At 41.6% G+C, this 25465-nt stretch overlaps 1 protein-coding gene across 8 annotated transcripts in view; it reads left to right on the top strand.

Annotated features, from left to right (window-relative positions):
* The first annotated feature begins 919 nt into the window (after positions 1 to 919).
* Positions 920 to 25465, top strand: part of LOC124555062 (battenin) — a 244701-nt gene continuing 220155 nt past the window's right edge. For 7 of the 8 annotated variants that reach the window (XM_047128842.1, XM_047128846.1, XM_047128845.1 and 4 more), the window contains exons 1-2: positions 1006 to 1042; positions 1232 to 1315. Coding sequence is in view for 1 of the 8 variants with exons in the window: in XM_047128839.1 (XP_046984795.1) it covers positions 1009 to 1042; positions 1232 to 1315 (118 nt within the window). In the remaining 7 variants the exon portion in view is untranslated. Of the gene's footprint in view, positions 1043 to 1231; positions 1316 to 25465 lie in introns of all 8 variants that reach the window. The other variant, XM_047128839.1, reaches the window with a different exon arrangement.

Raw genomic sequence — 25465 nt, 5'->3', positions numbered from 1 at the left:
GAGATGATTACATGTTACTCAAAACGAAATATTTTAATAATTTTCAAACAGTCAGTGAACAAGGTGCTAACAAAATAATGTCATCACACGAAGGAAGCAAGGAAAATTAAGTGGCTAACATCAGAAGTGAATGAAATACATACCAAACGTTATGCTTTTGTAAGACACGAATAACTGCATTTAATCTAACCATTTCATCGTCAAAGCAGGTCCGTGCTGATGATTCACACGAATCTGGCATTGATATTCGGAGAGCTGAACTGGCTGCTTCTGTGTCATAGGACTGTTTTACAGCTTTAGATGTCTCGTCGAATCTTTGTGGCAGTTTCCTCTTCATCGTCAGTTGAGATGGCTTATTTGGGAAGTCAAACAGTATGAGTACTGCATTCATGAACTGCGTTAATGAACTGGTTTTGTTCGAAATGTAGCGAACAAAACCTAATATTGTTATACAGGTAAACTGGGTCTTTTTTCATAAGGTCTTCTCGTCTGCTATTGACTAGCCATTTTCTGGTCCTAAAACGAAACATTAATCATTAATACACATGTAGTTTGCAAGTGAATCCTGACGATGCAGTTTAGTAACATGATGGCATATACCTCTCAGATTCATTAGGAAACCTAAAAACAGACAGCTGTGATGTCTTCTTCCTGTTGTTGCTGAAATTTATTGCGCTACAAACGCTTCCGCTTGTAAAAATCATTGAAGAAATTAAAATAAACAACCACTATTCGCTTTCACAATCACGCCGAACTCACAGTTTAAGTTACTGGCCGCTTGAGGCGCTGTTGGCGCGGTAGGCAACAAAATCGAGGCGAAGTGTCGCGACTGTTAAACTGAGATAATAGCAGACAGTAGTTCTGCGCATCCGACTGCTCTTTCCATAGATTTTTATACTCTATGGATGCACGTATGTGACATAAACTTTGACCCATGCTGTCAAGCGACAGCTGGTTGTCAACAAATATGAATGTTTTGGTTTAGGTTAGCTGAATTGTACTTACTAAATGGTGTGTTTTCGTTGTCGTATTTCGGCAGTAGGTGAGAAACACACGCTAGAATGACGCCAGGCGTAAAACAATTCTCCGAGTACTAGACATTACAATCGCCGTTTTAATAAATAATAAAATACAACAAGAACCTTTTATTTTTTGTTGGCATCAGTTTTTATTTTTTTATCTCAGGAGAGTTGATTTGTGATGTACATTAGAAAACTGTTTCTCATTCCAGTTCCTGTGATACCTATTTCAAGAAGACTGTTGGTAAAGTGTCGACGTGTACTTCACAGGTCCTTCCGGTCTTTTGCAGAACAAGGTGAGTTGTCAAAACAGCGAAGCTATTGAGTGAGGGTTTTGCTGTCGACCAATGACTCTCAAAAATTTACCTGTTTACGCCGTGGGACGAGTCGGAAAAATCTTTCGCTTCTATGAATAATGTTTAAGGCTTGTGATTTTCATCCACCCGTCTGCCGTTGAGAAATTGACACGACAGTGTAGTACAGAATTAAAATTAACTGAAATTTCCGGGGCTGATTGGCAGAACGTGATAACAATATTAAATAGGAAAACACTTCCTACTGTTCTGCAAATTTTACAGAACATTAGGAAGGCTTTTCCTACTTAGTATAGGACAACAATTGTTTCACTTGTGTCCCTGCCGCCCCATCCCCTGAGCAATCCATCTTAATAGACGTGTTTTATTACATTCCATTTATGTGAGAGAAAGCTGTCAAATAAGAACAGGAAGTTTCCATTACTGATTAGAAGCGTGTAACAAATAACGCTGAGGAGTTTTTATGGGTTTAGTATGATATAGGTTCACTTTTGATTTTATTTACTATTCGTGCATCTAAGTTGTTGATACAGGATTTGCCCACAAATTTTCAAAGAAGAACGTAAATTTACCCATGTTTTAAGTTGCTCAACAACGTGAAGGGGGAAAAAGTATGCGCGCAAATGGATGACGAAAGGACAAACAAGACTGCTTTTTACAGATGAAATACACGGGAATGAGAGGTCACAGTGAACATGCAGAATATATTTTCGTGTAAGAGACAGCGGTAAAAGCACTGGCACCATGACGCATGGGACTGAGCATATTTTTTTGTGTTCATATTTCCAGTGAACATGTTATATGATGATTGTGTTGTCTAGACTGAATCAACGCCACAACATTGCGGCCACAGTAATAAAATGATGAACTAGTAAAAATCGAATGTGTTAGTAAACTTTTATTGAGTGTAGAACACAAGAATAAATATTACTGTCACCCACTAACAAATATATTGGAAGCCAGTTTGTATGTAACAGTTTTACACGGTAGACATTTTCTTTGTTTATGTTTAACTTGATGCTGATGATCTATGTATTCATTAACACCAAAGATGTTGTTGGCTGTCAACACATTTCTTAACTCATTTCTTAAGTGACACTGATCTGATGATTTGTTTTTGAGAACAAAACAGTGACTCAATGACTGAATTGATTTTAAGGGAAAGGGATGTCATATCTGTTCTCTGTGAAAACATCCTTGCATCTTGTCTCGAAAATATGAACATTATATTTAATATTGAAAAAATCTTGTGAAACGTTAGAAAATATGTGGATTCATTAAAAAAATCCATTCATAAGTGCCTTAGATTGCCCTTTTTATGGCCCTTACTGCATGTATTTGGAATTCAAAAGTATCTTCTTTGATACTTCCACACTTGTTGTGTAACTGAATTAGACACACTTACCTAGTCGGCTAGAATGTATCACTAATGATGACAGTGACATGTCATGCCATGGACTCCACAAGACACCAAACGTATTACAGCTCCATCTTAGTTCACGGCCACTCAATGTGTTTCCCAGAGTTCGGTCATAGTTGGTCTAAGGCACGCACGTCTCACTTGATGATGTCTGATGTGCTCAACAGTATTGAAGTCAGGTAGCCTGGGAGACCACACAAGGATCGTCATGTATGCAGGAAGTTCCTCAAAAAATTCTGATAATTGGTGTGTGACGGGATTGTGCATTGTATTGATGAATATGTGGGTAACTTCCATTGTGCCAGAGGTTGAACAAACAGATGCACATTGATATAGCAGATTTTTGTCTTGTTTGTTTGTGAGGAAGATTGTAGATGTTTCATTGGCCACATATAAACCCTTATAAACAAGAAAAACTGAACCATCAGCATTAATCCCATACTGTTAGCATGCAGTATGCACCACCTTGTGTTTTTCAGCATACTTATAGTCTGCCATCATTGTGTAAAAATGTATACCATGACTTGTCAATCTAGGCGACCTTCTCGATGTCTTATTGGTGGTGTTCCTGCACTAATCTCTGCGCCTTGTGATATATGCTGAGCATAAGTACATGAGCGAAATGTGATATGTTGATGTCTCTACCCTGTAACGAGATGGTGGCTCTGCATATTGTAACTGCTCAGTGGTTGTTGTTTTTGTAAGCCAGCATTGCGCGTTAGTAAGTGACTTGCTACACTGTGTCCTCTCTGTCCACTATCACAAAACACTTTAGATTCAGTGACATATGTAATTAACATGTTACGTCCCCAAAGTAGCAGCTGTCCTTAATTCAGTGCGTCTCATGTGCAATTCTTTTAACTTATTTTTAAAAAACAAAAAAACTTACATGAATTTTTAATTTGGTATTTCTACACCATTTCCTTAAATTCTAAATGATTATGAATCCATAAACCTGATAGTTTTTTATAACAGGCATGTTGAAGCTTATGGCTCCCAAATTTGTGCACTATGTTAGAATCTGAATCTGTGGTTGATGAGTGACATATTATCTATAAATATAAAAAACACTAAGGGGGCTAATACAGAATGTTTGACACTCCACAATGAACTTTTTTTGCATGCTGAGTTATACATTCTGTTATGATATACTTCACTGGTACTTTTTACGGATGTGGGACTTCAGCCAGTCATATGCCATTCACCAAACACTGTAACAAAATAACTTGGTGAGAAGCAGATCTGATGACTGATGTCGTTAAAAATCATTTGACTATTGATGAAACAGCAGACAAGAGATCATAGCATGTAGGCTTTCACGGCCGGCATCTTCAGTATTTAAAACTTCTGGGCTAAGAGGCCGTGGTCCAATAGTAGAAATACTTCTTCTCCCTGACGTTTCGTTGACAACACATAACGAGTGGTGGCGCTCTCTACACGCTCTATATAAACAGGACCTCCACGGCCAAGCAGTCAGTCATAGACTCACCTCAGATGATGTTGCCCGCAGCTGGCAACGAAACGTCAGGGAGAAAGAAGTATTTCTACTATTGGACCATTGCCTCGTAGCCCGGAAGTTTTAATTACAGCAGACAAGAGAGTTCATTATTAACTGAAACACTGACCAGTAGGTTTAGAGAATAATATACAATTAGCCACTGCCACAGCCTTTACGCTACCATATCAAGTGAGGTGGCACAGTGGTTAGCACACTGAACTCTCATTTGGGAGGACAGTGCTTCAAACCCACATCTGGCCATCCATATTTAGGTTTTCCACGATTACTCTAAATCACTCCAGGCAAATGCTGGGATGGTTCCTTTGAAGGGGCACAGCCAATTTCCTTTTCCATCCTTGACAAATCTGAGCTTGTGGTCCGCCTTGTATTACCTCAATTACGATGGGACGTTAAACCCAGCTTCCTTCCTTCGATCTTTTTACCCTTCCATGGACTGGTAGAAGTGTTGAAGGCAGCTAACCATGCATGTGGGGTCCCAACACAGTTGTCCATTTGCAACATCATTCAGGCAACTGATCTGGGTCCTCTAATCTAGAGCCAAGTGGAGGATCAAAACTAGAGGCTGTGTTGCTTTCGTGATGGTATTGGCTGTATATTACTAGAATTGATTGAAGCATTCGATACACCTGCTGACTTTGTCCAATTGTGTTATAAAAATTTCCAAAAAGGCATCACCAATCAAATTAAAAGACCATGACCATGGCGTCACAAACTCATGTGACCAAATTACAGGATGGCAACCATAACATTGGAAACACATATACAATGTTGCAAAACAACGTACATATTGCCAGTTACAAAATCATTCTCTTTACTAATAAGGAATCATAAAAAATAAGGGGCAACCCAAAAAAATGTGTTTTTTTTTGGGGAGGTGGGGCGGGGGTTGGCCAAATTTAATTAGACAATCGCAACAACCAATGATCATGAAAATATAATATCAAATTCATGCCAAAAACACAATCTAAAAATTATCATCAAATCCTCCACTTAACCTATATAGCTCACTTGAAGTGTTAATACCATCATAGCCTCCTTAGTGTTGTTTATGTTTATAGATAATATGACACTTATCAGCCACATTTCAGATTCTAATATAATGCTCAAATTTGTAAACCATAAGCTTCAGCATGCCTGTTGTAAAAAATCACAGCAGCGAACAGACTTGGTATTGAATATACCAGTTAACCTATATAAATCAGTTGAGCTGCATGATAACATCACAGCACCAATGAAAACTTTCAGAAAAAAATTGGCGTACCCATACTTATTAGTGATACCATGAAAATAATGTAGGAAATGAGTTTTAGATGAGGAATTAGATGTTAAAAAACTGGAACTTATGACTAAAACCACACAGCTCCAACAAGAAAAGTCAAAGCTCAAAAGCCACAAACAGTACTTGATGAATATTGTAGTATAAAAACACACCACAAATGAAGCACAGAAACAAAACATTCCTACCATCCACCAAGCACACGGGCCCCATCCATTTGCTTCAACAGCCCCCTCCCTCCCCTCCCAACCTAAAAAAAAAAAAAAAATTGTGTCCCACATGTATCTACTGTTATCAGCAATTTGCTTTCTTTCTTTCAACAATAAGATAGTTTTATTTGGGGAAATATTCCAAAGATTTTCTCGTGTTGAAATTTACACTACATACTGGCGGGGAAAATATGCATTCCTGATTTTTTTGTGGAAGTGTGAAGATGTTCTTAAAGCTCTACTGTGGCTTTTCTGTGATTAACATACTGTGACACTAAGTGGACATATTATGGGATTGTCTGGATGACAAAGTTATAGCTCACACTTGGTGAACAAACTGTTGTTATATAAATCTAAGAAAAATACCAGGTATTATAAGACTTCAGCCAGTAGCATACAAATACGGTCAATTGAAGGTTATGGCTTTGAGGCATGTTGTAATGGTTTTGTGAAGGTGACATCCTGCACGTGTGCTTCATTCGAATGTTTGTTTGCTTTGTTTGTGAATTAAGTATGTTTTGAAATCAGGTCTGTCTGTGCTTGCATTGAGAATCACATGCCGAGCTAGTTGCTTCACATGTTCATCTCCCCCCCCCCCCCCCCCCCTTTTTTTTGGATTCTGCCATGAAGTATACTATACTAGTCGCACATTGTGGCAGTCCACAATTGACTCTTTGCAAAAAATTGTTCTCATTGAAATGTATCTTTGTTGGTGTGTGACTTATAAGGACTGACTTCTTGTTTCTCAGATGCGTACATGTGGCTGTGCTGTATTGGCAATTTGTGACATGGCACAAGATCCCAGAGGTCAAGGTTCGAGGCTCTCAGTTTCTCTTATTTATTTATTTATTTTTTTTTTAATTACTACTTTGGCCATGCTTGAAACTGAGGTGAGTGAGTGGACTGTTGGAGACCGTTCATTTTCTAGGAAGATTGTCAGGAACTTGTAAACTATAAGGGGCAGACAGATCATGTAGCTGTTTCAAAAGAAAAAACTGAGAAAATCATGCACATGAAAGTGATAAAGAATGGTGAACTTTATTCTGATCACTACCTTTCCTAATTTAACATTAAACTTCTAAATGGTAAATTACAAATAAAGTTAAAGGAACTTACTGCAACAAAACAGTCCATTCAACAATAACAAGATGAAATTAAAATAACAAAACATGGCAGTTAGCAAGAATTAGCTAGATAAATTAATAATGCTGCACAGAGAACATTTGGATCAAACAAAATAAAAATAAAATGTGGTAGAATGAAGTATGTAAAGAAGTTTTAATAGAGGGGGCAAAAAATGGAAAAAGTGGAAATATCAAGGAAAATTGAACACTATGATTAATTTAAACAGCAAATGAAGGAAACAGCAAAGGCAATAAGAAGAACTAAGAGATATGTTGAAACGTCAAACTTTCAGGAACTGAGTGAAACTTTTTGAAAAATAATACCTATGTTTTTGTCAGACCCTTCAGGGCAGACTGAAAGGATACCAAACCACAAGTGTCTGTTTCACAAATGAAAAAGCGAAACTAAGTGCACTAAGTGACACTGGAGGTGATGCAAAGGGCAACACCACTGGGCAGTGGATGACTGGAAACAAGTGAGTTGGAGTGATGAGTCAGGCTATACCATGGCAATCTGAGGGGAGGGTTTGAGTTTGTTAAATACTTGGAGAATGTTACCTGTCATCATGTGTAGTGCCAACAGTGAATGAGTGAAGAGGTGGTGTTACATTAGGGGGTGTTTAAAATGGTTAGGGTGTGACCCTCATATTGTGCTTAAGGAAACACTAAATGCAGAAAAATGTGAACACATTTTACAGCATTGTGTACTGCTACAGCTGAGAAATAGTTTGGAGACAGTGATAGTATCAGCATGAAAATGCTTTCTCACGTAAAGCAGCATCTGTAAAGCAATGCTTTGGGAATAATAAAATCCTGAAATGGACTTTCCTGCCCAAAGTTCTGACCTGAACCCAATGGAACACCTTTGGGGTGAGTTAGAATGTTAACTTCACCCTAGATCCTAACGTCCAACATCACTACCTTCTCTTCTTTTGGATGCTGGGGAAGAACAGGCAGTCATTTCTGCTCAGACATTCAGACACCTCATTGAAATTGTCACCAGCGTAGTTCGAGCTGCTATAGAGGCAAATGGTGGATGAATCCCATATTAATGTCCACTAATAGGTGTCTGAATACTTTTGATCAGGTGGTGTGTATATGAACATTAAATGTACTTGCCACGAAAAGAGGCTGCTATATTTGCAACTGGTGCCAACATCTGAACGAAAGTAGTAGCACGTTACTTCAATACAACTCCCCCTCTCCCCCCTCTCACTCTCTCGTGGCATAAAATTAATGGGAAGATGAAGTTTATCCTTTCCCCTGTTCTTTCTCTATGGAACAACAAGATTCGAGCTCCCCACACTGCCTCCCTCATTTATACTAGAGCAAATGTGTGAGCAATGTCATTCATGTGCTGTATACCATACGGAGAGGTTTAGGTTTGTTATAAACAAATTAGGTTAGGAATTATTGTTATCAACAGTTTTTTATCTCTGTAATTCAGTTGTACTGTGTAGTGAGAGGGTCAGGTTCTTTTTGTAAATAACAACAATGATATAACAAATTAACTTATGGTTAATTAGTAACAATTTTGTTTTTGTTAACAATAATTGTTGTTGTTTATTAACATGTTTTCAATCTTTTCTTTTATGTTTTTATTTACAAAGCTATTTTACAATATACATGTTTTATAACATAAATTTTTCCTTGTAACCCAACAGTAAACCAATACTATCAGTTGCATTTGAATTGGTAGTCTGAAGAAGGGAATGGATCCAAAATCTCCTTGTAAGGGGAAGTACAAGAAACTTCTTCCTTTTCTTATTTTTAATTTTATCTTAGTGGAACATTTATAAGATATTCTTTACATTAACCTCATATCTCAGTGCCTTGGAAAGATAAATTGGATTGTCTTGAGGACTGCACCACAGTATTAAAAACTGTGGATTTGTTCCCATCTTCAAACTGATTATTAATTAGGCATTAAAAAATTCATGTCACATCAGAAATATTTATATTTTCACAAAACTTTCATAATAGAACATATGCAGAAGTTTATATACTACTCACAGGTTTTGAAAGAATGATCCATGAAATTAACCCTGACAATTATTACTGTCATTCACTTTTATCATCGTCTACAATAGCTGTTGTTGGTTTCATCAATATCTCATAAAATGGTCTGTACTCATGTGGAATTATGTAACTGTCTTCATACTCCCTTGATCTTCTTGTCTTGTGATGCAATTTTTCTTGTCTTGTACTTCAATTTTTCCATTGTACGCCACTTGTGTTGGAATGTGGGACACTGTTGTTCTTTTGCAGCAAGAAAATGTTCTTCACCATACCATCAGTGAACTCGGAGGCAGTTAAATAACCTTTGGGTTAGAAATATTCTAACTGCCTGTATTTTAAAATCGAAAATGAGGAGCTTACCAGAGATTTGTTTATTGTTGGTGTTGCCAAACTAATATGCTTTCAAACCATCTAGAATAGTTACTATATGAATAACTGATATTCATTTACCATTAATGAAGAATATCTAAATTCAGACATCAGACATTAAATACAAAACAATACTCTGATGCACTGCAAACATGAAGCCTTAAGCAACTGAACAGCAGATGTGGACACCCACTGTTAAAGTAACCACAGCATTGTGGGTGGACAAACTCAAAACTGGCATATGTTCTCTTCTTTGCACTAATGAATATTTCCTAGTCTGATTAAACCAGGATGTGAGTGGTTTTCAGTCTCTTTTTACAGCTCACAATGTACATCTACAGGATGGGGCAAATAAAAGTAGTCCAGAGAGCAGAGTTACTTGGTACAAAGAAACACAGCAGATGAAAGGGACTACAATACTAACCTGACTATAGCAGATGTTGAAAGTGAACATCATTCATCTCTTAGTGCTTTTGGACCCTGGCCACCAAGTTACTGAAGGCTGATTGAAGTTGGACTGCTGGAATTGCTGCAACAGTCTCATCCAAAATGCTCTGCTGCATTTCTTGAAAAAACAACACACAAAGTAGTCGCACACTGACAGATCAGATGACCTGTCCGGCCAGCTAAGGCCGTGATCAGACTGACGTCTGCTAGCAACTCTGTCAGGTGTGAAGACTGGTAAATGTGTTCCATTCTGCTGGAAGTAACTGTAGGTCTTCCCGTCCTCCGTGAATCCTGCCACAAATGGTTTCAAACTGTTGGCAATGTAATGTGTCGAAGTGAGTGTGTAATGAAAGAAGATGGGTTGAATAATGCAGTGTGCAGACACTGGCCACCAAACCCCAACTTTATGATCATGCAATTTTGTTTTGTGGAAGTTATACAGATTCTCTGCTGCCCAGAACCTGTGATTCTGAGAGATGATGTAACCACTCAGATGAAACCAGGCTTCATCAGACATAAAGAATAGAACCATGTCCAAGCCATTCATTGTTGTCTCAGTGAATAGCCACTCAAAAAACTGGAGACATTGAGAAGCATTTACTGTTTTTTTTCTTTTTTAATGCATGAACAACAGACACTATATAGAGATGCACGTGCAGGTCCAGGTGGAGTACTCATCCACATGATTCTTTGACTTTCTTTGAAAGAGATATTGTCTCTCACTATTTTCGGACTAAGTGTTGTGTGGCACTCGTTGCTGGCACTTTGACACCATTAAACTTCTCAGGAAGCAACTGACCATACAGTTTTCACGACATTATTGTGCTGTAACTTTCCACCACAAACATGCACTGCTCCACTGTAAGTACCATTGCCCCATTTGCACTGCTCCACTCACACTGACACAGCCCGCACTACGCACTGAACCCGTGTTGATCACGTGGTGGGCATATATGTCATGTGTGCATCACAGGGTGTGTACACATTAACGTAAAATCATATCCACTCATCTGGGCCACTTTTGTTTGCCCACGTATACACTAATACTATAGTTTGACGACAAAAAACAATTTTTTTTTTAAACAGTATGCATACTTTAATAATTTCTTCTATGTACATTTATCATTCCTGTAAATCAGTATACAGAAAATATGGACTAGCAGCAGCAGGCGAAGAAACCTCTCTCTCTCTCTCTCTCTCTCTCTCTCTCTCTCTCTCTCTCTCTCTCACACACACACACACACACACACACACACACACACACACACACACACACGCACACACACGCACACACACACACGATATATACATGCATACATAGTGTGCAGTCATGTACACAGTACACATAATAAATACAATTTATAAGCACACAATGCACAGATATTCACTCATAGACATACACACATCTGTAACAAATGGTTAATATAGCTATTATGCATACACAACCACTATTTAAAATTAAATACACTTCATACACTCAGTCACTCAAGTGAGTAGTGTGAGCACGAGAGGGTGCTGATCCCATTTCCACAGATGAAGCATTTGTCGTCATAACACGACAGCCCAGCTTTCAGCTGCATTGCAGTATGTACTTCAGGACCTAGCGATTGAAAGACTACGTGACAGACCATATGTGGAGCAGCGACAACGCCCTCAGCAGGCACCTCTTGTAATCCTTGATCGTGACAGCCTGTGAGGCTGTGTAATGCACATCCTTAGCCCGCCTTTGGGCAGCACCTGCATTATGCGGTATGCGTACATTTTTGATCTGAGCCCCACAAACTCCACAGTCTGTGAACCGTTCGCCTCGTCTTTCATCAGACCGATAACCTTGTTTTAAGATGTTACTCTGCAAGGATTATCGGTTGCATATCCAGACGTGTCAAATGCTTCGATATTGTACCTAATTACTTCATATTTATTGGAGCCTTTCAATCTGTAGATGGAACTGTCTGTACCCATGTAAAGTAATTTGGAATCAGCGAAGTTTGGCTTCACGAACTCAAAGTGGAACTGGTCCAGAACACACATGCTGATGTAGATAGGCTTCGTGAATTGCACTGAAACTTTAGCCATTTCCACTGTGACTAGCCGTTGATTTAAGTTGGTGGCCTGCTTAAAATTTGGTCTGGCTATGTAACCTCTTGCACCAAAACACCTCTTATAATGGTAAAGTAAATGAATCTTGTGGTATTCTCTAACATTTTCCACAATTTTCCCAAAAATTCCATTATTTATTAATTTAGAAATATTTTTTTGAAAGTCCCATATCTTGAGAGCCCTCTGTTCAGTGTTTACATCAATGTACCCATTTAAACACCAACACTGATTGAAGGAGATGCTGCAGGTGATTCTAATAAGCTCCACTCACAAATTGAGAGATTGCTGGAGGTTTCTGTACTGCAGAATATGCAACGGTTGGAACTTAAATAGTGGCAACTATTTATTCACAACCAATACAAAAGAGTTGCATGTTTGCACCTGTTACTATCCTTCAGAGTAGTCACCAGCATTGTGTAGAACCCATTGCCAGTGTTGTGGAAGGCGTTGTATACCGTTAGCAGAGCCTGTTCTGTTGATGGTGCGAATGGAGCAGTCTACTGCCTGTCGAATCTCCTTAACAGTTCTGAAGCGAATGCTATGAAGTGGTTCCTTCATTTTCCGAATCAAATCAAAGTCACAAGGACTTAAGTCTGGGGAGCATGGTGGATGGTACAATACTTCCCAGTCCCATCGTCGTAACAGAGCAGCCACAGCTTGCGCTGTATGAGCCCACATATTATCATGCAAAATGATGGGTGGGTTGCGCAGAAAGTGTTGCCACTTCTTTCGCAAAGCTGTTCACAGGTGATGCTCCAAAAAACAAACAGTAATACTGTGCATTGCCAATCTGCTGTGGAGAAGCGTAATGCCTTAGGATAACACCATCACAGTCATACACGAGAATCACCATAACTTTCACCATACTGGGGCTCTGATGCACTTTCGACTTTCACGGCGACCCATAATGACACCATTCCTTGGATTGGTGTTTCAGTTTTGGCTCGTGCAATGTGGCCCATGTCTCATCCAGTGTTACAATACGGCGTAAGAAAGCCTCTCCTACGCGCTCATAGCGCTCCAAGTGCGTCTGAGCAGCTTCGTAACGCATCCATTTCTGCATTTACGTCAAGTCATGCGGAACCCAAGTTTTTGCATGCCAAAGCATTCCTTCAGGATGCGAAGCGCAGTCGTATGCGCTAATTTGGTTTCATGGGTGAGCTCACAAATTGTATGGCGTTTATCGCTGTCAACTAACATGGCAACAGCATGAATTTCTTCTTCAGAGACACTAGGACAACCTACCCAATGCATGTCTGCCACAGTTTGCCAACCTTCGTTGAAAGCTTTTACCAAATGTGCCACTTTTCTGTACTGCAATGCTGATTCCCCGCATGCCTCTTGAAGACCTTGATGACACTGTCATGCTGTACGACCTCTGGCACATTCAATCTTGATCCAACTCCATTGTTTCTGTTTCGGAAACATAGTGACACCGTTATGTTAGACTGTTTACTCACAAGTGACTGTGTTTCCCTCGATTGTGCACACGCCAGTGATGTGGAACGGGCGAGTCCATTTGTTCAATGTCAACAACATGTGCTATCAGCAACAATAGTAGATTCCATTGCATAGTGTCTCCACAGCAGTGTTGTCACTATTTAACTTTCAGCCTACGTATATCTGCTTATTCCCCATCATTATCATCAGCTTGCGCATGATTAGGCATTCCGGACACAGCGGCAAGTTTCCATGGAAGTCATTTAAATGAGTATGGCATGCCAGTCCTGTCTCCAAAACATATCCTTGACCAGAATATCTGCAGCAAAATCATGGACCTTTGCCTTCAGTCTGACTATTTCCTCTTTGGACATCCGACGGAACCCTCCAATGGGCAGAGACTGTTGCGTGACATGCCCATAGAGGTTGTTTACATCCAAGTAAAGGATATAACTTAAATTGTCAGATATATTCCCAGGTTATTCACCTTGGCATACCTGGAGACACATTGTCAAAGTCCCCTGTGAAACCTTCATTTGAAGAAGAACAGCTTGTCAACATTGGTCAACAGCTCGATGCTGACATGTGTTCTTAACATTGTGTCCCACACAAGTCCTAGTGTTGTGTAATAGAAGGCAGGATCCATATAGTATGTACCCAGGCATACGCTCTGTAATCTCTCAAAAATGTCTGCAAGCAGGCATACATCAGTTTTTATGTACAACCTAGCATATTCCCCAAATTCAGGGATATGGAACTCCTGCCAAATTGTCATCACATGTACATGTGTAACGGCAGTGCCTATGAGTTTAGTGGAGAATGTGGCTATGTTGGGCAATGTGATTTCATGGAATCTCTCGACTGAATACTGGTATTCATAAGGAAAGACCTTCTCTTTGACACAGGATGAAATTTTGCATCATCGGGATATGCAACTCTGATAACTCAGTGTCTCAGCAAGTTTTTGAGGAATTGCATGCATGAAGCATAGCGTATCCAGGAAACGGAGCATCATTTTTTGTGCGATTTGCTTGGAAAATGAAATGTGTACTTCAACAATATCAGGCATGACACTGAGCTTATCATTTTTCGAACCGAAAAATCAGTGCTTAACAAAGAAGTGAGCATCATACCCACTCAAATTATGGAAGAAGATGGGTATGGTTTGTGGCAGTTGGTATTTCAAGTTGCATGTGTCTTGGACTGCACTGCAAAACTTCCTCGTTAGATTACAGTGGCCTGCCTTGTAAAACACCAGAAGAATTAATGTTGAGAAAGTTTTGTCACTGCCACAGTGATGCATAACTCTTCTTCTCATGTATGGTTCAAGTTGCTATTTTTCTATGGTCACCATTTAGTAACCAGTATTTCCAGTGCCCTTTTAGATAGCAACATTCACTCTGACCCTATTATCACAGACACGTTGTGTTATACTTAGTCTGAGCATCTGCACCCAACTACCCCTCAGCTTTCTGTCTACACATAAGACGAGTAGGGTGTAACAACCTATCCTACACTAATCAGTGCCCGGAACCATATAATGCTCCTTTCATTGTGCCCTTAGCTGCGATGTGGCACTGAGACCAGATGGCATCTACAGTCAAATGCTGTAACATCTAACTGTGAATTACTGACACCATGTACTTTCAGTCCTCAATTGTATCTGGTGTGATGATGTGTTCTTTTATTTATTTATTATAATCATAAAACCTGCCCTACTGTGTGTTTAAAGCGGGTCATACAATACATCAGTACATTGGTAATTCACTACACAAAATTAATAATAAATGTATATCTGTATATATAAAGAAAAAGTAGTTAGGAAGAAAATAAAACAAAGTATATAATGAAACAAAAACAAAATAGATAAATTTATTATGTTACTTCTTATGTAAATTTCTCTAGATGCTGTTTGTGGTTACCTCAGTACATCTTTGAGTTTTGCTTGCGCTGAGTGAGAAAATAGCGTACGCTTCAGCCATCTCTAGTTAACTGTCCAGTTGTTTAGCGACTCAGCAGAAACATCAAGTCATCACAACGATTATTACTAATAGCTAATGTATTTATATTAAAATTAAATTAAAACTAAATTACTATTGAATATGCTTTTATTGACAGACACCACACAACACTTTACTGATCACACAGTTTTGTGCCTCTTCCTCAGCATCAGCACTACCACCATCCTTTCATACCTCATCATCATTCGTTTATTCCCTGTCACTCATCCCTCTCTTCTGTTGATGTCTCTTATACTCACATTTCTTTTCTGATAGCTGCTCTGAAATTATTTAGTTCTTTCCTAGATGTGTCATTCCTGACTGGCATGTGTAAGCATTCACAATTAGGTATGTACGTCATTCTTCCTGAGGGTCTTCTTTATGTCCTAGTGTCCACTCGGAGTGGGCATGTTAACACCAGATGCTCAACTGATCCTAATTCATCATAGTCACACAATGCTGAAAGTCTCTTTCCTATTCTGTGTATGTATTGGGGGTATGGGCCGTGACCTGTCATAATAGTGAACATACCTCTGCAGAGAACGTAATGAATCATTTGTATTCTCTCTTGTGTTTGGAAGGATACTGTATAACTGGCGTCCTTTATTTCTGCTGTCCCAATCCTGCTGCCATTCATCAGGTGTCCTGTCTCGAAGATCTAATTTATTAGTTATTCTGGAACCTGTAATTTCTTGTACTTTGTCTTTGTTATCCCGCTGCAATCAGTATTCTGTGACATGATATCTTACTGTGATGTCAATGGGACATATTCCCTGAATGATGAGGAGAGCCTCTGCCAGTGTAATACTGTATGATCGCATCATCCTGAGGAGAATCCCTCACTGTGTACTTCTTAGGAAGTCTCTGTGTCGTACCAGGAGGAACCAGAGGCCAAGCGCTTGCTGCAAAGCTCATAATGGCAATCAGTATTGAATTGTGGTACAGTTTAAAAGCCTCTGAGGATAAGTTGCCAGTGTAGGTACTGGCAGTTTTGTGAATGATTTTGGCAGCCTTTAGGCAGACAGTATCTAAACGAGCTGAGAAGTTTCTGCTGTCATCGAGTAAAACTCCTGAATACCTGCATACAGTGCTGCTGTTAACTAGGCTTTATTTAACCCAAAGGTTGGAGGATTCCTCTTTAGGGAGAGTTTGCCCTTTAGCAGCATGTATGTATTTTTATTTGTAGCTCCTGCATCACCCCTACATATCTGAGAGCATGCTGTTGCGTTTTCTTCAAGCTTCAGCCTGGAATCTCCAGAGACCACAACCGAGATATCTCAGCGTAAGTCACAACTCCATTCGCTTCATCAACCCCTTCCAGCAGCAGCTCTATTGCTAGGTCCCAATGTATTGGTCCACATATCAAACCATGTGGACAGTCTTTTGTAAATTTTTGTTACCCAATGCCACCCAGCAAGCCATTCGACTGTGCGACCATTACGTTAGTCCCTGAAATTTAAATAAAGTCGCTTTGGGATCCAAAGACTTCTTAACTATTGAACATCGCAGCCACCAAAAATTATCGAATGCGCCTGCGATGTCGATAATTATTGCAGTACAATATTTATTGTTTGCCCTACCTACAATTTGAAGAGCCGGAGTAATGTCACCATCTGTCGATTTACCTTTGCGAAAGCCGAACTGACACGTGCTGAGCTGGAGCTCTGTGTGCTCTTGAAGACGCAGAGTATCCGCTCCTGAGCTTTTGCCAATGTATTTATTAAACATATAGGTCTGTAGCTCTTCGGCTCTGTGGGGTCTTTATCGAGACCATTATTTATTGTAAGTGTACGTGAAGATTTCCAAATCTTTGGTATCATGCTCTGTCTCACGGCTTCTTTCAATAGACGTGGTAAGAGCGGCACTATGATTGGAGTTACTTTCTGTATCACCTCTGAAGAGATGCCATATGGACTCGGTGCCTTGCCACGTTTAATCGTGGCTATCGCTACTTCTTCCTGAGGGAACGGGATTAGGACGTTGCTGATACTGTATTCATAACTCATCTGATTGATGGTTGTTATCTGTATCTGCAGAATCATGTGGCGGAATTCCTCCAGTCGCTAGTGGTCATATGTTGTTTGACCTCCCAGGATATTAACTTATTAGCCACTGCCCAATTTGCCTGGGTAGTGTCTACATTGGTCTTTGTACCGCTACTATTTGCAAATGTGCTACGCTGTCCTCCTTGACCACAGTCGGACCAAGTTCTTGGATCAAGTTCTGCAACATTACACCACGTTCATCTGTCGTTCTGCTGTGCCAAAGCACCGACTTTGCGTGCCCATCAGCTCCGATTATGAGACAAGCACCACGAATGTACAATGCTCCAGCTCTTAATTTGTCAACGTACAGAACAATCATGTGGGAGTACTGTATGTATATGCAGGTAATAATTCACTTGCATTGAGGAGTGCTCATCGCTACTGTAACACCATGGCCACCGTATAACTGTGTGACTTTACCGACAAGGTATCTACGATTGAGAATGATAATTGCTGCCTTGGCATTCTGTTGCCCAAGTAAAGTGGTCACGTGCGTCGGTAAATGTGGAAGTTTCCCATTCCTCACGTATGATCCGTGGACTAGCTTGACATCGGCACCCAGTTCCTTCACAATCTTTCGCAGCTCATTACCGATGCGCAGTGCATAGCTCATTCTGTTGATTGACACACTAGCAACTACTCACTGGGCATGCCGAGTTGTACGTCACACACAATTAGACGTGGCCATCTTCTCTGGGGGGTTCACACTTAACGTATGAAATTTTGTCGTCATTGTCTTGCAGTCTCTCTCAGTCTTTTTGGGATTCGGCGTCTCTTATGACAACACTATGGCTGTTGTTATATACTTAATTATGTCTGTCCTAGGATTGATAGCTTCTGTCAGACGCTATTTAGTGACTTTAGTATCTTTTTTGTCTGTTGAGACATTTTTTCTGAATTTTGGCGATCATGTTGGTTTCATTCTGACTGCGGAGGCAACAACCGCAAAGGAAGGAACAGCTGTGTTGAGAACTGCCTTAAGCTTGGTATATTCGGTTATTGACGGTGAGCTGCTCTCTTGTATAGCTGGAGCGTTTGCCGCACATTTTCCAATCTTAATTCCTTGGTGTGCCCTGTCAGTTTTGCTTGAAACATCGTCCATTCCGAAAACTTAATTCTCAAGCTCGGAAGGAACTCCACTGAAACCTTCATTTTCCCCCAGTTCCTCCTTAGAAACTTGCATAATGCCATCTAGAAGTCTTCGACAGTGTCATAGCCCTGAGTGGGCTGAGATATTTAACTGGTCATGGAACGTATATCGGAAAGACGAATTAGGCGTCATAGGAGGGGGAGAGTTCATTGCAGTTGACGGAAATATTCTCTCTAGTGAGCTCGAAATTGAGTGTGACAGTGAAGTTATCTGGTCGCGTACAACAGGTCTAGGAGAAGTCAAGTTAATTGTTAGATGTTTTTACTGGCCACCCGATTCCGCTATGACAGTTTTAGAGTCATTCAAAGAAAGTTTACGGTCAGTAGCGCATAAATACCCAGATCATGCGGTATTAGTTGGGGGCGACTGTAACTTACCAAGTATAGGCTGGGACGTCTATGGATTCGTTGCAGGAGGTACAGACAGACAGTCATGCGACGTACTTTTAAACACGTTTTACTAAAACTGTCTTGAGCAGATAGCTCGACAACCCATACACGATGGAAATGTTTTAGATGTTGTAGCTACCTTATCGACGGCGTCAGTACAGAGACGGGGATTAGTGATCATGATGTCGTCATAGCGACTATGGTTACTAAATACATCAAGAAGGCTAGGTGAGTATTTATACTGGAAAGAGCAGATAAACAATTGTTGATATCCTATTTAGACAATGAATGGGCATCATTTAGTCTGCCTGCTTAGCTGGATGGTAACGTGCTTTGCCTCCCATGCAGCGGGCCCGGGTTGGAGATTTTCTTCGCTTGTGGACTGGGTGTTGTGTTGTCCTCATCATCATTTCATCCTCATCACCGACATCTTTTAGTTCCAGTGCAATGGACATAGAGGAATTATGGGCCTAGTTTAGTTGTAAATTTCGCTCTGGAGAGCTATGTGACTAGTAACTAAGTGGATTAAGGACTGAGAAGACCCAGCGTGGTATAACACCGAAATTCAGAAAATGCCTAGCAAAGGCTGTTGCACTCTCGGTTCAAAACAGAACTCGGAAAAGATAGCAGGCAAATGTTAGTAGAGATTGGTGCGTCTGTAAAAAGATCTATGTGTTAAGCATACAACAGCTGTTACCGTTGTGAAGCATACAACAGCTGTCGCAGGAGAGCTTCTGTAAAGTTTGGAAGGTAGGAGACGAGGTACTGGCAGAAGTAAAGCTGTGAGTACCGGGCGTGAGTCGTGCTTCGGTAGCTCAGTTGGTAGAGCACTTGCCCGCGAAAGGCAAAGGTCCCGAGTTCGAGTCTCGGTCGGGCACACAGTTTTAATCTGCCAGGAAGTTTCATATCAGCGCACACTCCGCTGCAGAGTGAAAATCTCATTCTGGAAACATCCCCCAGGCTGTGGCTAAGCCATGTCTCCGCAATATCCTTTCTTTCAGGAGTGCTAGTTCTGCAAGGTTCGCAGGAGAGCTTCTGTAAAGTTTGGAAGGTAGGAGACGAGGTACTGGCAGAAGTAAAACTGTGAGTACCGGGCGTGAGTCGTGCTTCGGTAGCTCAGTTGGTAGAGCACTTGCCCGCGAAAGGCAAAGGTCCCGAGTTCGAGTCTCGGTCGGGCACACAGTTTTAATCTGCCAGGAAGTTTCAAATCGATGTTGTTCGGATATGGAGGAGATACAGAGAGACAGGAACTGTCGATGACACGTCTCGTTCAGGCCGCCCAAGGGCTACTACTGCAGTGGATGACCGCTACCTACGGTTTATGACTCGGAGGAACCCTGACAGCAACGCTACCATGTTGAATAATGCTTTTCGTGCAGCCGCAGGACGTCGTGTTACGACTCAAGCTACGCGAAATAGGCTGCATGATGCACAAGTTCACTCCCGACGTCCATTGCAACCGCGACACGATGCAGCGCGGTACAGATGGGCCCAACAACATGGACTGCCCAGGATTGACAGCACGTTTTCTTTACTGATGAGTTTCGCATATGCCTTCAGCCAGACAGTCGTCAGAGACGTGTTTGGAGGCAACCCGGTCAGGCTGAACGCCTTACACACTCTGTCCAGCGAGTACAGCAAGGTGGAGGTTTCCTGCTGTTTTGGGGTGGCATTATGTGGGGCCGACGTACGCCGTTGATGGTCATGGAAGGTGCCATAACGGCTGTACAATACGTGAATGCCATCCTCCAACCGCTAATGCAACCATATCGGCAGCGTATTGGCGAGGCATTCGTCTTCATGGACGACAATTCGCGCCCCTCTCCCTAGTGCACAATTTGTGAATGACTTCCTTCAGGATAACGACATCGCTCGATTAAAGTGGCAAGCATGTTCTCCAGACATGAACCTTATCGACATGCCTGGGATAGATTGAAAAGGGCTGTTTATGGACGATGTGACCCACCAACCACTCTGAGAGAAGTACGCCGAATCGCCATTGAGGAGTGGGACAATCTGGACCAACAGCGCCTTGATGAACTTGTGGATAGTATGCCACGACGAATGCAAGCATGCATCAATACAAGAGGACGTGCTACTTGGTATTAGAGGTACCGATGTGTACAGCAATCTGGACCATCACCTCTGAAGGTCTCGCTGTACGGTGGTACAACATGCAATGTGTGGTTTTCAAGAGCAATAAAAAGGGCGGAAATGATGTTTATGTTGTTGATCTCAATTCCAATTTTTCCGTACAAATTCCGAAACTCTCGGAACCGAGGTGATCCAAAACTTTTTTTGGTGTGTGTATTTGGTTCGAACAAGGCAGACTGGGTGCTTCAAGAGGATAATGACCGAAACATCGCAGCAGTCTCTGTACCGCGTGGAAACAAGACAATGGGGTGTCCACGATGGACTGGCCTGCAATGTCTCCGAACGCAAATCCGATCGAAAATGTTTGGTCGTATATTAATGTGAAGCTTACAGGGAAGCGAACATGTACTTTGAAGCAGCTTTCATATAAAATCAGGGCGATGTGGAGATCGCTACCGAGAGAATATGCAGACAATCTCGTGAAAAGCACGCCAAAAAGGTGGCAAGCTATAATCGATCATGGCGGCGATAGGATTAACTATTAGGGGATTGTGCAATTAATAATAACATGTATTTTCATGCAGACATATAATAGTCTCTTTTATTTCATAAAGATAATGTCGTGCACTTTCTTGTGGAACTGACTGTAGATGGGACATTTTACTCATCATCACTGTCGAGATTGCAGGAAGAGGTGCTTTGCTGGGCAGTTGACACTCTTTAGCAAAACGTGTCTTTGCTGGGTGACGAATGCAGAGCCGCGGCTCATCATGCTATGCCACGACAAGCGACGCAGAGCCGTGCTTCCGCTGACGGCAGCACGCTGTGCGTCCAGAGGAGACTGGTTCGCCGCGGTGATTTCTCTCCGTGACGTCACTATGACGTATCGCGCCCAGTATCGACCGTTAGGGAATCTATCGACTTGTGTGGTCATATCGAGACTGAGGGCCGTGAGCCTCCCATGGCGTGAAGCTCACACCTGGTATACTTGTTGCCGTAACTTAATGGTGTGACTAGTTGCTGTTTGCAATATCTAATTACTTCCAAGCATTAATGCGTATCTACGCAGGTTATGTTCATTTCAGAAATGCTGTCTGCAAATGCGCCATCATTGTGCGTGCTTCATTAGTATTAATAAATGGGAACGTATTTATATGTCGCGCATCAGTGGATAAATCACATCTTGCCTCATCTTATTCGATGCGACCTTAGTTTTAACTGATCTGTTTATTCATTTGAGGACCATAAGCATAACGTAATGTTGTCTAGTTACATATACAAAATTATACGTACTTTGCACGCCAGGATAATACATGTAGTATTACCGTAACACGCTTCTGAAACCATAAAAGGATTGTAAATACGGAGTATCGTTGTGACTGTTGACCAACGTATTTCTAACATTTACTGTCATTACATGTTTCATGCTTAATTTCTGAATTATTGACAATGGCAACTGACAGCAGAGAGAGAGCACTCTTATATGTACAAACGTCGAATATTACAGACCATATTTTCTTGCTCGTACGGAGGTATAAAGTTAGTCGTTTTCCCCTCGCTCGATGTGCATGGGTGACAAGAAAGGAAATAAATGACTAGTGGTAGTACAGGGTATCATCCTCCACATTCCGCAAAAAATTGAGTAGGAGGTCTTCGAATATTTTAGAAAAGCGAATATATATATATATATATATATATATATATATATATATATATATATATATATATATATTACAAGTTGCAAGACGAGAACTAGCGCTCCAACTACACTTTCGAGCTCCGTCATGCTACCCAGTGCGCCATTGTTGACACTTGCAACTTTGTCTGTTCCTCGTTCAGACATCTTGAAGACTTCAGCCACCTAAACGTTTTCACCTTATATTTAACTGTAACAAATCGTGCAATCAGCAACGCGTTTTCGAGAGATCCTCAGTATTTGAAGCAGCATATATCCATAGAACATACGTTGTAGTGTAAAACCTAACAAATACCAGCTTCAACTAAACGACGAAATCCAATATGTCTTCTCCCACTTCTCAGAACTAGATACGACCACCACAGTCGATACACACCCCAAGCAGTCGAAACTGGGCATGTACGCATCATAGTGCCTTCACGAAGAGTATCACCGTGGTGAGACTAAAACTATCGGCACAAGGACCGTCCATTCAGGCGTGAACGATGAGCGTGCTTAGTTTCTGACGTCATAGCGTGGAAAAAGTACGTTGGATACGGAGCAATATCAAGCATGATACACTCCTGGAAATTGAAATAAGAACACCGTGAATTCATTGTCCCAGGAAGGGGAAACTTTATTGACACATTCCTGGGGTCAGATACATCACATGATCACACTGACAGAACCACAGGCACATAGACACAGGCAACAGAGCATGCACAATGTCGGCACTAGTACAGTGTATATCCACCTTTCGCAGCAATGCAGGCTGCTATTCTCCCATGGAGACGATCGTAGAGATGCTGGATGTAGTCCTGTGGAACGGCTTGCCATGCCATTTCCACCTGGCGCCTCAGTTGGACCAGCGTTCGTGCTGGACGTGCAGACCGCATGAGACGACGCTTCATCCAGTCCCAAACATGCTCAATGGGGGACAGATCCGGAGATCTTGCTGGCCAGGGTAGTTGACTTACACCTTCTAGAGCACGTTGGGTGGCACGGGATACATGCGGACGTGCATTGTCCTGTTGGAACAGCAAGTTCCCTTGCCGGTCTAGGAATGGTAGAACGATGGGTTCGATGACGGTTTGGATGTACCGTGCACTATTCAGTGTCCCCTCGACGATCACCAGTGGTGTACGGCCAGTGTAGGAGATCGCTCCCCACACCATGATGCCGGGTGTTGGCCCTGTGTGCCTCGGTCGTATGCAGTCCTGATCGTGGCGCTCACCTGCACGGCGCCAAACACGCATACGACCATCATTGGCACCAAGGCAGAAGCGACTCTCATCGCTGAAGACGACACGTCTCCATTCGTCCCTCCATTCACGCCTGTCGCGACACCACTGGAGGCGGGCTGCACGATGTTGGGGCGTGAGCGGAAGATGGCCTAACGGTGTGCGGGACCGTAGCCCAGCTTCATGGAGACGGTTGCGAATGGTCCTCGCCGATACCCCAGGAGCAACAGTGTCCCTAATTTGCTGGGAAGTGGCGGTGCGGTCCCCTACGGCACTGCGTAGGATCCTACGGTCTTGACGTGCATCCCTGCGTCGCTGCGGTCCGGTCCCAGGTCGACGGGCACGTGCACCTTCCGCCGACCACTGGCGACAACATCGATGTACTGTGGAGACCTCACGCCCCACGTGTTGAGCAATTCGGCGGTACGTCCACCCGGCCTCCCGCATGCCCACTATACGCCCTCGCTCAAAGTCCGTCAACTGCACATACGGTTCACGTCCACGCTGTCGCGGCATGCTACCAGTGTTAAAGACTGCAATGGAGCTCCGTATGCCACGGCAAACTGGCTGTCACTGACGGCGGCGGTGCACAAATGCTGCGCAGCTAGCGCCATTCGACGGCCAACACCGCGGTTCCTGGTGTGTCCGCTGTGCCGTGCGTGTGATCATTGCTTGTACAGCCCTCTCGCAGTGTCCGGAGCAAGTATGGTGGGTCTGACACACCGGTGTCAATGTGTTCTTTTTTCCATTTCCAGGAGTGTAGATATTCTGAATGTGTGTTTGAACGTAGACCAACGCCACCTACGTTTCAGTACAGATTAGACTCCTATAACCTGAGCTGAACTGCCCGCCATGTTTTCCCAAAGTTTAGAAAAACATGGCATACGTAACACGATACGAATGGAGATTTATAATTAAATGTATTGAAGAATTCGTCGTAAATATTGGTGAGTGCTCAGTTCTAAACTGCACTAATCATTACAAAAATGGTTTTCGCATATTTAGATTTCCAAGTGACCCCTAACAAGGCACAAGATGGGCAATAAATCGCTGCAGAGACAATTAGAAAGCAAGACCTGGTGCTCAATTATGTATTTTAAGTATATGTTAATAAGGGTAGTTACAAACATGGAACCAGTCATATACAGTTGCGTTTCTTCCCCAGTCGAAAGCTACACTGAAGCAGTGCGTTTCAAAATTTTCGGTTCCTGTGATATTTTTGCACTTGGCATACTGAAGACATATTTATTGTGATGTATTGATAAATCGGTATCATAAACATACATACAGAAACTGAATAATACTTAACCCCATTTCTTATATATGTACGGTAAACGAAAGATAATTAAGATATTTTTATAGCAGGTTAGTCAAGGTGAGAGAACCTGCCGAAGTAACATAACATTCAAACAATAAAATTTTGACCACAAGTCAACAAACATCAAATTTTCTGTCTTATTTTTATATTCATGATAAATACACCTAATAACAACGTGACTTCCAGATACACAAAATTTACTGTTGGTGTTTGGTAATATTTTTAATTAACACTCAAGTTCCGAGTCTTCGCATGAACCTCAAATATTTTATAAGAAACACTGTAAAAAAGTTTCTT

Source organism: Schistocerca americana, chromosome X, assembly GCF_021461395.2.
Source record: "Schistocerca americana isolate TAMUIC-IGC-003095 chromosome X, iqSchAmer2.1, whole genome shotgun sequence".
NCBI lineage: Eukaryota > Metazoa > Arthropoda > Insecta > Orthoptera > Acrididae > Schistocerca > Schistocerca americana.
The sequence above is the reverse complement of the archived record's forward strand: the minus strand, read 5'-3'. Positions and strand labels throughout refer to the sequence as shown.